General features: G+C 53.5%; 1 protein-coding gene across 1 annotated transcript in view; it reads left to right on the top strand.

Moving 5' to 3' along the window:
* Positions 1-1,356: 1,356 nt before the first annotated feature.
* LOC144497663 (valine--tRNA ligase, mitochondrial-like) overlaps positions 1,357-13,683 on the top strand; it is a 29,592-nt gene continuing 17,265 nt past the window's right edge. Inside the window, exons 1-7 of the mRNA XM_078219106.1 lie at positions 1,357-1,567; positions 3,835-3,910; positions 5,897-5,997; positions 6,401-6,522; positions 9,978-10,044; positions 10,857-10,954; positions 12,288-12,407. Coding sequence (XP_078075232.1) covers positions 1,403-1,567; positions 3,835-3,910; positions 5,897-5,997; positions 6,401-6,522; positions 9,978-10,044; positions 10,857-10,954; positions 12,288-12,407 — 749 coding nt within the window. The 5' untranslated portion in view covers positions 1,357-1,402. The remainder of the gene's footprint in view (positions 1,568-3,834; positions 3,911-5,896; positions 5,998-6,400; positions 6,523-9,977; positions 10,045-10,856; positions 10,955-12,287; positions 12,408-13,683) is intronic.

Raw genomic sequence — 13,683 nt, 5'->3', positions numbered from 1 at the left:
GCCACCAATCTTGGTGTCAGCTGCAAACTTACTAACTGTGCCTCCTATAGTCTCATCCAAATCATTAATATAAATGACAAATAACAGTGGACCCAGCACTGATCCCTGAGGCACACCGCTGGTCACAGGCCTCCAGTTTGAAAAGCAACCCTCTACAACCACCCTCTGTCTTCTGTCATCAAGCCAATTTTTTATCCATTTAGCTACCTCACCCTGGATCCCGTGAGATTTAACCTTATGCAGCAACCTACCATGTGGTATCTTGTCAAAGGCCTTGCTAAAGTCTGTGTAGACAACATCAACTGCACTGTCCTCAACTACCTTCTTGGTTACCCCTTCAAAAAACTCAATCAAATTTGTGAGACATGATTTTCCACTCACAAAGCCATGCTGACTGTCCCAATCAGTCCTTGCATCTCTAAATGCCTGTCAATCCTGTCTCTCAAAATACCTTCCAACAACTTACCCACCACAGATGTGAGGCTCACTGGCCTGTAGTTCCCAGGCTTTTCCCTGCAGCCCTTTTTAAACAAAGGCACAACATTTGCCACCCTCCAATCTTCAGACACCTCACCTGTGACTATCGATGATTCAAATATCTCTGCTGCGGGACCTGCAATTTCCTCCCTAGCCTCCCACAATGTCCTGGGATACACTTCACCAGGTCCTGGGGATTTATCTACCTTGATGCGCTTTAAGCCTTCCATACCTCCTTCCCTGTAATATGTACACTCCCCAAGACGTCACTATTTATTTCCCCAAGTTCCCTAACATCCATGTTAGGGTGGATTGGGAGAGTGGGATTGGAGTTAGGGTGGAATGGGAGATGGGATTGGAGTTAGGGTATTTTGGGAGAGTGGGATTGGAGTTGGGGTGGAATGGGAGATGTGATTGGAGTTACGGTGGGATGAGAGATGGGATTGGAGTTAGAGTATTTTGGGAGAGTGGGATTGGAGTTAGGGTGGAATGGGAGAGTGGGATTGGAGTTGGGGTGTTTTGGGAGAGTGGAATTGGAGTTGGGGTGTTTTGGGAGAGTGGGATTGGAGTGAGGGTGTTTTGGGAGAGTGGGATTGGAGTTAGGGTGGAATGGGAGATGGAATTGGAGTTAGGGTGTTTTGGGAGAGTGGGATTGGAATTAGTGTGAAATGGCAGTGAGATTGGAGTTAGGGTGGAATGGGAGAGTGGGATTGTAGTTGGGGTGTTTTGGGAGAGTGGGATTGGAGTTACTTTGGGTGGAATGGGAGAGTGGGAATTGGAGTTGGGGTGTTTTGAGGTTTGGATTGCTCTGATAGAATGCCGGAAGCGGAAGGAACATCGCCCCATTGTTTCTACTGAGTTCCGGAGGTCAGAGGTCAGTAAGATGGCGGCGCCCATGTCCCGGCGCTGAGCCGCGCTCTCCCCGATGTTTCTCTGGCTCTGGCGGCGGCAGCTCCGGCCTGGATCCCGGCTCCACCCCGGGGCCTGGGGTCGGGCCTGGCTCAGCAGCCCCGTCCGGGACCGAGCCGGCAAGGAGAGGCGGCAGCGGCGGAGAGCGGAGGAGATTGAGGGCCGGAGTGTGAGGGAGGAGGTGAGAGGAGGAAGGGCACAATTTACCATAACTCCAGGATACTTTCTGACAAAATTTTCATTCTCAAATTCCTAATCATTAAACTCTGTACCCAACGACCAATCCCATAGGATAAACTTTTGTAGTTCATTTATTATTGTCACAAGTAGGCTTACATTAACACTGCAATGAAGTTACTGTGAAAATCCCCAAGTCGCCACACTCCGGCACCTGTTCAGGTACACTGAGGGAGAATTTAGCATAGCCAATCCACCTAACCAGCACTTCTTTCAGACTGTGGGAGGAAACCGGAGCACCCGGAGGAAACCCACGCAGACATGGGGAGAATGTGCAGACAGTGACCTGAGGCCGGAATTGAACCCGGATCCCTGACGCTGTGAGGCAGCAGTGCTAACCACTGTGCTACCATGCTGTGTGGGGGGAGGGGAGAGGTCAGGGGCTGAGTGGGGGGGGAGGGGAGAGGTCAGGGGCTGAGTGGGGGGGGAGGGGAGAGGTCAGGGGCTGAGTGGGGGGGGAGGGGAGAGATCGGGGCTGAGTGGGGGGGGAGGGGAGAGATCGGGGCTGAGTGGGGGGAGGGGAGAGGTCGTGGGGAGAGGTTGGGCTGAGTGGGGGGAGGGAGAGGTCAGGGGCTGAGTGGGGGGAGGGGAGAGGTCAGGGGCTGAGTGGGGGGAGGGGAGAGGTCAGGGGCTGAGTGGGGGGAGGGGAGAGGTCAGGGGCTGAGTGGGGGGAGGGGAGAGGTCAGGGGCTGAGTGGGGGGAGGGGAGAGGTCAGGGGCTGAGTGGGGGGAGGGGAGAGAACGGGGGGGGGGTGTGGGGGGAAGGAAGAGGACGGGATGAATGGGGGGAGGGGGGAGTACGGGGGGTGTGTGGGGGGAAGGAAGAGGATGGGATGAATGGGGGGAAGGAAGAGGATGGGATGAATGGGGGGAAGGAAGAGGATGGGGTGAGTGGGGGTGGGGGTGGGGGAGGGGGAGGACGGCGGGGTGTATGGGAGGAAGGAAGAGGATGGGGTGAGTGTGGGGGAGGGAAGAGGACAGGGGGTGAGTGGGGGAAGGGAGATGACAGGAGATGATTGGGGAGGGGGAATGGCAGGGGGTGAGTGGGGGGGATGGCAGGGTGTGTGAGCCAGAGGAGAGAGGGTATGGGGGGAGGGACATAGGGAAGTGGTGGGAGGGGAGAGGGATGGCAGGGTATGTGTGTGGGGGAGGGGAGGTGGGAGAATGCAGGAAGGGTGTGTATTTGGGAGAGGTGTTGGTGGAGGTGGGAGGTGGGGATGAGAGTGGAGGGGGTGAGAGCCATCAAAGGGATTTGCTGTCAGATTAGCAGGGGTCCAGAGTAGTAATGGGGTCCCTGTAATGGGTTGGGGGCTGGGGGGGGTGCGGGGAAGTTTGAGAAATCAATCGAGGGATTGAGTTTAGGAGTTGGGAGATAATGATGCAGCTTTATAAGACCCCACTTGGAGTACTGTGCTCAGTTCTGGTCGCCTCATTACAGGAAGGATGTGGAAATTATTGAAAGGGTGCAGAGAAGATTTACAAGGATGTTGCCTTGATTTGTTGGCATGCTTATGAGGATAGGCTGAGGAAGCTCGGTCTTTTCTCCTTGGAGAGACGAAGGATGAGAGGTGACCTGATAGAGGTGTACAAGATGTTGAGAGGTATAGATTGGGTGGATTCTCAGAGGCTTTTTCCCAGGGCTGAAATGGTTGCTACGAGAGGACACAGGTTTAGGGTGCTGGGGGGTAGGTACAGGGGAGATGTTAGGGGTAAGTTTTTCACTCAGAGGGTGGTGGGTGAGTGGAATCGGCTGCCGTCAGTGGTGGTGGAGGCAAACTCGATAGGGTCTTTTAAGAGACTTCTGGATGAGTACATGGAACTGAATAGGATTGAGGGTTATAGGTAAGTATATATATAAGCCTAGGTAGGTAGGGACATGACCGGCGCAACTTGTGGGCCGAAGGGCCTGTTTGTGCTGTAGTTTTTCTATGTTCTAAGAGTTAGGACTTTGGGAGGAGAGCGAGGATATGTAGTCTTGGGACTGGAGATGGGGGTAGGGTTGGGGGGGGCTCCCTGTGGAGTGTGGGTTTGCAGATGGTGAGTGGGTGCATCTTTAGTCGCTCACTTGCTGGAGTTACGCTGATGTGCCAGTTAGGTCCAGTTGAAAAGCGTTCGACCGGTAGGGATTCTGCTCTGGGTTGTACCTTATCTGTGGTAAGTGACCACTGCTGCATTACACAGGGTCGAATAACTGCATTTCTGATGCTCACAGGCCCGGGGAGAGCAGTCCTGGTCAGAACCCGAGGTGATTGCTTACTGCGTGCCAACACCACCCGGAGAGAAAAAAGGTAGGGGTGCAAACTGGGACTCCAGTGTGAATGCAGCTTGTAGTGCGCCGTGTTGTCGGGCCCCTTTCGAACCCTGAGCACTGCAGTCAGTCACCAGTTGGGCTTATTCTGTGATGGTGCGTTGCATAAATTAAATTATTGGACGGGATAGGAAGGGAAACTTAACTGCTTCATTTTTCTGGCCCTATGTCCGTAAGCAGAGGTGTTTTGATTTTTGAAATAGTCCCCGGTGTCTTTCATGAACACGCTGTCTGTGAGGTCAGTTTTAAAGGAACTCGCAGCAAAATATCTTCTGGGTTAAATCCGAGCTTTAGTTTATTCATACATTCAAACCCTGGGGAATGGTCATCGCGACGACATCGCGCCCAAGAAGGAAATGGAAAAGAAAAGTTTTACGACCAGGAAGAAAGAAACAATGAGAGCTCCAAAGAAACGGATATTAATTCACGTGAAGCTTAGAGTCCAGTGAGGGTTCCTTCACGTCGGGGTTAAGGTTCTGCTGGGCTCAGCTAGCAGGCGTTGCATCACGTTAGAGTCCAGTGAGGGTTCCTTCACGTCGGGGTTAAGGTTCTGCTGGGCTCAGCTAGCAGGCGTCGCTTCACGTTAGTGATGGCGCAGCAGAATGAGGTTGGTAACCAGAGACTTGACCTGCTGTACAGGTAATGCAGGAATCTTCCAGACAAGCTGGCTTTGAGGAGATTTGTCGTCAGCCTGAAGTCCTGTTTTAGCGTCGACATGCTGGGTGTTAACAGCAGACTGTCCTGGGAGTCCAGGAATGTAACATTAAAGCTTTTCCGAGCTGATTCAGGGTAACAATCGGTTTCTATACCCGTGGTCAAAATCCATTGCTCACCTCGGGAGGTAGATGGCGGTTAACGAATAAGGAATTCCACAGCCTCACCACTCTTTGGGTGAAGAAATGTCTCCTCACCTCCGTCCTAAATGATCTGCCCCGAATCCTCAGACTGTGACCCCTGGTTCTGGACTCCCCCACCATTGGAAATATCCTCCCTGCATCTACCCTGTCTAATCCTGTTAGAATTTTATAAATCTCTATGAGAGACCGCCCCCCCCCCCACTCCCCTCACCCATTTGTCTGAACTCCAGCAAAAACAATCCTAACCGAGTCAATCTCTCCTCATACATCAGTCCCGCCATCCCCGGAATCAGCCTGGTAAACCTTCGCTGCACTCCTTCGAGAGCAAGAACATCCTTCCTCAGAAAAGGAGACCAAAACTGCACACAATACTCTAGGTGTGGCCTCACCAAGGCCCTGTGTAAGTGCAGAAACAGTAAGCGTTTTAACAACACCAGGTTAAAGTCCAACAGGTTTATTTAACCTGGTGTTGTTAAAACGCTTACTGTGTTTACCCCAGTCCAACGCCGGCATCTCCACACCATAAGTGCGGAAAGGCATCCCTCCTGTATTCGCAACCTCTCACAATGAAGGCCAACATACCATTTTAACACCTCCGCAGGTATAACGGGTTTCGATGTCTCCCTCTTTGTCCAAGCTGGGGAGAGAGATCGTCTTCCATCCCTTTATTTAATTGACCATAATGGATCCTCGCAACAATAGGGTGAAATTTCACAAGGATGAGGGTTAAACTTTGCCTTGTAATTCCCGTCGGATGTTCCTGGAACCGTCACAAACCATTCAACTTGCAGCAGCGGTGATTTTGGTCCAGCAAAGTCGATTGTTAAATAAGTAGAAAATAAGATTTGATTTGAACCATTTGTGATCTTGTTTGTGTCTTGTGGACGAGACACTGTTTGCCATTCAATCTGCCAATCAATCTGGATTAAGATGGGCTGAATGGACTTGCTTGTCCATCAAGGTGTTGAGATCTGGCTTGAGGCATTGTGGAGTTGAGGGGGCGCGGGGGGGGGATGTTGCTCAGGTACTTGGATATTTTCAGAGCCCATTTCAAGCGGCTGGAATGCGAGCAGTGTTGGATGTTTCCTAACTTCATGTGTCTGTCGCAGATACCTCTGTGCCCCTGCCAGACTCGTACAGTCCGCAGTATGTGGAGGCTGCCTGGTACCCCTGGTGGGAGCAGCAAGGCTTCTTCAAACCCGAATATCATGTGAGTATGATCTGTGCGGAGGACCCAGGGACAGGGGTAACACCAGTGGTTTTGGATGTTTGGGGTGGGTCTGTGCAAAGGCGATGGTGTAAATTCTGGACAAAATGGTAGCCCGTGTGTGAGCTCGGGAGATCACGGGGGCGGGGGGACGAATCGGAGGGGAGAGTTTTGTTTAGCTTATTTATTAGTGTCACAAGTAGGCTCACATTAACACAGCAATGAAGTTACTGTGAAAATCCCATCAGAGGGGGAGGGGAGAGCCGGGTCATACAGGAGGTGAGGGGAGGGTCGGGAGGGGGAGTTGCAGGGAGGGGACTAGATAACTGAAAGTCCCAGCGAGAATCATCAGGTTCAGTGGTACTGGGCTGTGGTGTCACCATCTTGCCTGCTCCTCCCTCCACAGGAACACTTGCCGCACCGTCAGGACACATCCTTCTCTCTGTGTATCCCACCACCCAACGTGACCGGCTCCCTCCACCTGGGGCACGCCCTGACTGTCGCAATCCAGGATGCTGTGGTTCGCTGGTAAATGTTTGATCTCCACAATGGTACAAATGTCGAATAACGCTGGGGTAAAGTATTGGTGGGTACGGGTCTGTCACTGTATAACACTGGGGTACAGTGCTGGTGGGTACGGGTCTGTCACTGTATAACACTGGGGTACAGTGCTGGTGGGTACGGGTCTGTCACTGTATAACACTGGGGTACAGTGCTGGTGGGTACGGGTCTGTCACTGTATAACACTGGGGTACAGTGCTGGTGGGTACGGGTCTGTCACTGTATAACACTGGGATACAGTGCTGGTGGGTACGGGCCTGTCACTGTATAACACTGGGGTACAGTGCTGGTGGGTACGGGTATGTCACTGTATAACACTGGGGTACAGTGCTGGTGGGTACAGGTCTGTCACTGTATAACGCTGGGGTAAAGTATTGGTGGGTACGGGTCTGTCACTGTATAACACTGGGGTACAGTGCTGGTGGGTACGGGTATGTCACTGTATAACACTGGGGTACAGTGCTGGTAGGTACGGGTCTGTCACTGTATAACACTGGGGTACAGTGCTGGTAGGTACGGGTCTGTCACTGTATAACACTGGGGTACAGTGCTGGTGGGTACAGGTCTGTCACTGTATAACGCTGGGGTAAAGTATTGGTGGGTACGGGTCTGTCACTGTATAACACTGGGGTACAGTGCTGGTGGGTACGGGTATGTCACTGTATAACACTGGGGTACAGTGCTGGTAGGTACGGGTCTGTCACTGTATAACACTGGGGTACAGTGCTGGTAGGTACGGGTCTGTCACTGTATAACACTGGGGTACAGTGCTGGTGGGTACAGGTCTGTCACTGTATAACACTGGGGCACAGTGCTGGTGGGTACGGGTCTGTCACTGTGTAACACTGGGGTACAGTGCTGGTGGGTACGGGTATGTCACTGTATAACACTGGGGTACAGGGCTGGTAGGTACGGGTCTGTCACTGTATAACACTGGGGTACAGTGCTGGTGGGTACGGGTCTGTCACTGTATAACACTGGGGTACAGTGCTGGTGGGTACGGGTCTGTCACTGTATAACACTGGGGTACAGTGCTGGTGGGTACGGGTATGTCACTGTATAACACTGGGGTACAGTGCTGGTAGGTACGGGTCTGTCACTGTATAACACTGGGGTACAGTGCTGGTGGGTACAGGTCTGTCACTGTATAACACTGGGGTACAGTGCTGGTGGGTACGGGTCTGTCACTGTATAACACTGGGGTACAGTGCTGATGGGTATGGGTCTGTCACTGTATAACACTGGGGTACAGTGCAGGTGGGTACAGGTCTGTCACTGTATAACACTGGGGTACAGTGCTAGTGGGTACGGGTCTGTCACTGTATAACACTGGAGTACAGTGCTGGTGGGTACGGGTCTGTCACTGTATAACACTGGGGTACAGTGCTGGTGGGTACGGGTCTGTCACTGTATAACACTGGGGTACAGTGCTGGTAGGTATGGGTCTGTCACTGTATAACACTGGGATACAGTGCTGGTGGATATGGGTCTGTCACTGTATAACACTGGGGTACAGTGCTGGTGGGTACGGGTCTGTCACTGTATAACACTGGGGTACAGTGCTGGTGGGTACGGTCTGTCACTGTATAACACTGGGTACAGTGCTGGTGGGTACGGGTCTGTCACTGTATAACACTGGGGTACTGTGCTGGTGGGTATGGGTCTGTCACTATAACACTGGGGTACAGTGCTGGTGGGTACGGGTCTGTCACTGTATAACACTGGGGTACAGTGCTGGTGGGTACGGGTCTGTCACTGTATAACACTGTGATACAGTGCTGGTGGGTACGGGTCTGTCACTATAACACTGGGGTACAGTGCTGGTGGGTATGGGTCTGTCACTGTATAACACTGGGGTACAGTGCTGGTAGGTACAGGTCTGTCACTGTATAACACTGGGGTTCAGTGCTGGTGGGTATGGGCCTGTCACTGTATAACACTGGGGTACAGTGCTGGTAGGTACGGGTCTGTCACTGTATAACACTGGGATACAGTGCTGGTGGATATGGGTCTGTCACTGTATAACACTGGGGTACAGTGCTGGTAGGTACGGGTCTGTCACTGTATAACACTGGGGTACAGTGCTGGTGGGTACGGGTCTGTCACTGTATAACACTGGGATACAGTGCTGGTGGGTATGGGCCTGTCACTGTATAACACTGGGGTACAGTGCTGGTAGGTACGGGTCTGTCACTGTATAACACTGGGATACAGTGCTGGTGGATATGGGTCTGTCACTGTATAACACTGGGGTACAGTGCTGGTGGGTACAGGTCTGTCACTATAACACTGGGGTACAGTACTGGTGGGTATGGGTCTGTCACTGTATAACACTGGGGTACAGTGCTGGTACGGGTCTGTCACTGTGTAACACTGGGGTACAGTGCTGGTACGGGTCTGTCACTGTATAACACTGGGATACAGTGCTGGTGGGTACGGTCTGTCACTGTAAAACACTGGGATACAGTGCTGGTGGGTACGGGTCTGTCACTGTATAACACTGGGATACAGTGCTGGTGGGTACGGGTCTGTCACTGTATAACACTGGGGTACAGTGCTGGTACGGGTCTGTCACTGTATAACACTGGGATACAGTGCTGATGGGTATGGGTCTGTCACTGTATAACACTGGGGTACAGTACTGGTGGGTATGGGTCTGTCACTGTATAACACTGGGGTACAATGCTGGTGGGTATGGGTCTGTCACTGTATAACACTGGGGTACAGTGCTGGTGGGTATGGGTCTGTCACTGTGTAACACTGGGATACAGTGCTGGTACGGGTCTGTCACTGTATAACACTGGGGTACAGTGCTGGTGGGTATGGGTCTGTCACTGTATAACACTGGGGTACAGTGCTGGTGGGTACGGGTCTGTCACTGTATAACACTGGAGTACAGTGCTGGTGGGTACGGGTCTGTCACTGTATAACACTGGGGTACAGTGCTGGTGGGTATGGTCTGTCACTGTAAAACACTGGGATACAGTGCTGGTACGGGTCTGTCACTGTAAAACACTGGGGTACATTGCTGGTGGGTACGGGTCTGTCACTGTATAACACTGGGATACAGTGCTGGTGGGTATGGTCTGTCACTGTAAAACACTGGGATACAGTGCTGGTACGGGTCTGTCACTGTAAAATACTGGGGTACAGTGCTGGTGGGTACGGGTCTGTCACTGTATAACACTGGGGTACAGTGCTGGAGGGCATGGGTCTGTCACTGTATAACACTGGGGTACAGTGCTGGTACGGGTCTGTCACTGTATAACACTGGGGTACAGTGCTGGAGGGCACGGGTCTGTCACTGTATAACACTGGGGTACAGTGCTGGTACGGGTCTGTCACTGTATAACACTGTGCTAACCCCTGTGAATCCAGTGTTAAGCTGAGCATGGAGTTGAGAGCTGAATCTTTATTTTCAGGAGACGGATGCAGGGCTGCAGGGTTCTCTGGCTTCCTGGCTGTGACCACGCGGGGATCGCTACCCAGGTAAGTGTTGTCCACGTCACTCAATGCCACCTATGATTGCCCCTGGATCCTCGCCTCCCCTGTCGGTACGCATGCGCCGACAACAACTTAGATTTCCATAGCACCTGTATCGTCCCACAGCTTCACAGTATTAATTGGAATTCAGAAGAATGAATGGGAATCTTACAGAAACATATACAATTATGAAGGGAGTAGATAAGATCGAAGCAGGGAGGTTGTTCCACTGGCGGTGAAGCCGGAACAAGGAGGCATAGATTTAGGACTGAGTTGAGGAGGAACTTCTTCACAGAAAGCGTTGTGAATCTGTGGAATTCCCTGCCCAGTGAAGCAGTTGAGGCTACCTCATTGAATGTTTTTAAGGCAAGGATAGATAGATTTTTGAACGGTAAAGGAATTAAGGGTTATGGTGAGCGGGCGGGTAAGTGGAGCTGAGCCCACGAGAAGATCAGCCATGAACTTATTGAACGGCGGAGCAGGCTCGAGGGGCCAGATGGCCTACTCCTGCTCCTAGTTCTTATGTTCTTAATGCCAAAGAACAATCTGACGCTCCATTTATATAACTGTTCACTGCTAGCTTAGCATTTCACAGTCAATAAAGTACTTTTTGTGAAGGAAACGGGGCTATTTGTGCGCAGTAACATCCCACTAACAGCAGTGTGATGATGTTTTAGTTGTGTTGATTGAGGGATGAATGTTAGCCGAGACAATATGATGGGTGAGTATTGGAACGGGGGTGGGTATTCGCTGTGTAGGATAGAGCTTGCACTCTCACTCGGCCGATTCTCTTTCTCTCGCCCTCTTCTCACTGGCAGGTGGTTGTGGAGAAGCAGCTGTGGAGAGAGCGAGGACTCCGCCGGCAGGACCTGCCTCGGGCAGAGTTTCTGGGCGAGGTGTGGCGCTGGAAGGAAGCGTAAGTGCAGCGATCTCGCGAACCGGGCTCGGCGGGACGGCCGAGTTCAGCTCCTGGGCATCCGTGCCAGCGTTGGTTCAATGGGCAGCGCGCTCACCACCGGGCCAGGAGGGCAGGGCGTCAAGTTCCAACCTTCAGCACAACAAACCACACTGACTCTCCAGGGTCAGTACTGAGGGAGTGCCCCACTGTCAGAGGGTCAGTACTGAGGGAGTGCCGCACTGTCAGAGGCTCAGTACTGAGGGAGTGCCGCACTGTCAGAGGGTCAGTACTGAGGGAGTGCTGCATTGTCAGAGGGTCAGTACTGAGGGAGTGCTGCACTGTCAGAGGGTCAGTGCTGAGGGAGTGCCGCGCTGTCAGAGGTTCAGTACTGAGGGAGTGCCGCACTGTCAGAGGGTCAGTGCTGAGGGAGTGCCGCACTGTCAGAGGGTCAGTACTGAGGGAGTGCTGCACTGTCAGAGGGTCAGTGCTGAGGGAGTGCCGCACTGTCAGAGGGTCAGTACTGAGGGAGTGCTGCACTGTCAGAGGGTCAGTACTGAGGGAGTGCTGCACTGTCAGAGGGTCAGTACTGAGGGAATGCTGCATTGTCAGAGGGTCAGTACTGAGGGAGTGTTGCACTGTCAGAGGGTCAGTGCTGAGGGAGTGCCGCACTGTCAGAGGGTCAGTACTGAGGGAGTGCTGCACTGTCAGTGGGTCAGTACTGAGGGAGTGCTGCACTGTCAGAGGGTCAGTACTGAGAGAGTGCTGCACTGTCAGAGGGTCAGTGCTGAGGGAGTGCCGCACTGTCAGAGGGTCAGTACTGAGGGAGTGCTGCACTGTCAGAGGGTCAGTGCTGAGGGAGTGCTGCACTGTCAGAGGGTCAGTACTGAGGGAGTGCCGCACTGTCAGAGGGTCAGTACTGAGAGAGTGCTGCACTGTCAGAGGGTCAGTACTGAGGGAGTGCCGCACTGTCAGAGGTTCAGTACTGAGGGAGTGCTGCACTGTCAGAGGGTCAGTACTGAGGGAGTGCCGCACTGTCAGAGGGTCAGTACTGAGGGAGTGCCGCACTGTCAGAGGGTCAGTGCTGAGGGAGTGCTGCAGTGTCAGAGGGTCAGTACTGAGGGAGTGCCGCACTGTCAGAGGGTCAGTACTGAGGGAGTGCCGCACTGTCAGAGGGTCAGTGCTGAGGGAGTGCTGCACTGTCAGAGGGTCAGTACTGAGGGTCTGTACTGAGGGAGTGCCGCACTGTCAGAGGGTCAGTGCTGAGGGAGTGCCGCACTGTTTGCTTTGAGGATGTGAAGGGTTGTGTAGAGATGCCATTCTGTCTGTGTGTGCCTCACATTGTGTCTGACAGGAAGGGGGATGAGATCTACAATCAGCTGCGACGATTGGGCTCGTCGCTGGACTGGGACCGGGCGTGCTTCACCATGGACACGGTGAGTTGCCATGGAAACGGCTGCATGCGCTTTCCCCGGTGACGCTGGGCTAGGGTGTCAGCTCGTGTGGACAGCTGAACGGCAGCTTTCAAACACCCACTCCCCCACCCCGTGCCCCCCACTCCACCCTGTGCCCCCCGCTCCACCCCGTGCCCCCCGCTCCACCCCGTGCCCCCCGCTCCACCCCGTGCCCCCCGCTCCACCCCGTGCCCCCCGCTCCACCCCGTGCCCCCCGCTCCACCCCTTGCCCCCCGCTCCACCCCGTGCCCCCCGCTCCACCCCGTGCCCCCCGCTCCACCCCGTGCCCCCCGCTCCACCCCGTGCCCCCCGCTCCACCCCGTGCCCCCCACTCCACCCCGTGCCCCCCACTCGCCCGAACCCCTGCCCTGGATACCGGGCAAAGACTTCCTGAAGGCCCTGGAGAGGGCGGATTGATCCGAGCGGTGCCCAGATTGAGGGATTCCATTACCGTGGAGACCGATAGGAGCTGGACATGTTCCCCATGGAGCAGGTTTGCTTTGTAAAGTGGTGAAACTCACCGACAGAACAAATAAGGAGGATGTGTTTTCCGTGACAGGAAGGTGATTAAACACGCTTAGCGAAGACTCCGGAGGGGCAAATTGTGCTTTATTTATCTCTATTTGCAGTGACTGATGGTTCAGTGGGAGCAGACAGGGAAAGAGTTGGAACCGAAACATAAAATCAGTGCAGGAGTACAGGAGCTTGCTCTGTGGCTGGTCCTCTCTCTCAGTGCCATTCCCCTGAGCTCTTCCCAAACCATTGGACACCTTTACAGTCCACAAATTTATTCTGTGACTTGAACTCCTCAGACTTCTGTTGAATCATAGAATCCCTACAGTGCAGAAAGAGGCCATTCAGCCCATCGAGTCTGCACTGACTCTGACAGAGCGTCCTACCCCGTAACCCCACGCATTCAGCACGGCCAATGCACCTAACCCGCACACCTTTCGGACTGCGGGAGGCACCTGGAGGAAACCCACGCAGACACAGGGAGAACGTGCAAACTCCGCACAGACAGTGACCCAAGCCGGGAATCGAACTCCCTGGCGCTGTGAGGCAGCAGTGCTAACCACTGTGCCGCCGCGCCATCCCAGATTCTTCACTTCACCCTCTGAGTGAAGAAGTTTCTCCTCATATCTCAGTCCTCAATGGTCTCCTGTATCAAAGAACAAACAAAGAGCAGTACAGCACAGGAACAGGCCCTTCGGCCCACCAAGCCTGTGCCGATCATGGTGCCTGCCGAAACTAAAACTGTATGCACTTACAGAGTCCGTATCCTTCCATTCACATCCT

Source organism: Mustelus asterias, chromosome 8 (genome assembly GCF_964213995.1).
Source record: "Mustelus asterias chromosome 8, sMusAst1.hap1.1, whole genome shotgun sequence".
Taxonomy (NCBI): Eukaryota; Metazoa; Chordata; class Chondrichthyes; order Carcharhiniformes; family Triakidae; genus Mustelus; species Mustelus asterias.
Note: the sequence above shows the minus strand (reverse complement) of the source record. Positions and strands in the feature narration are given on the sequence as shown.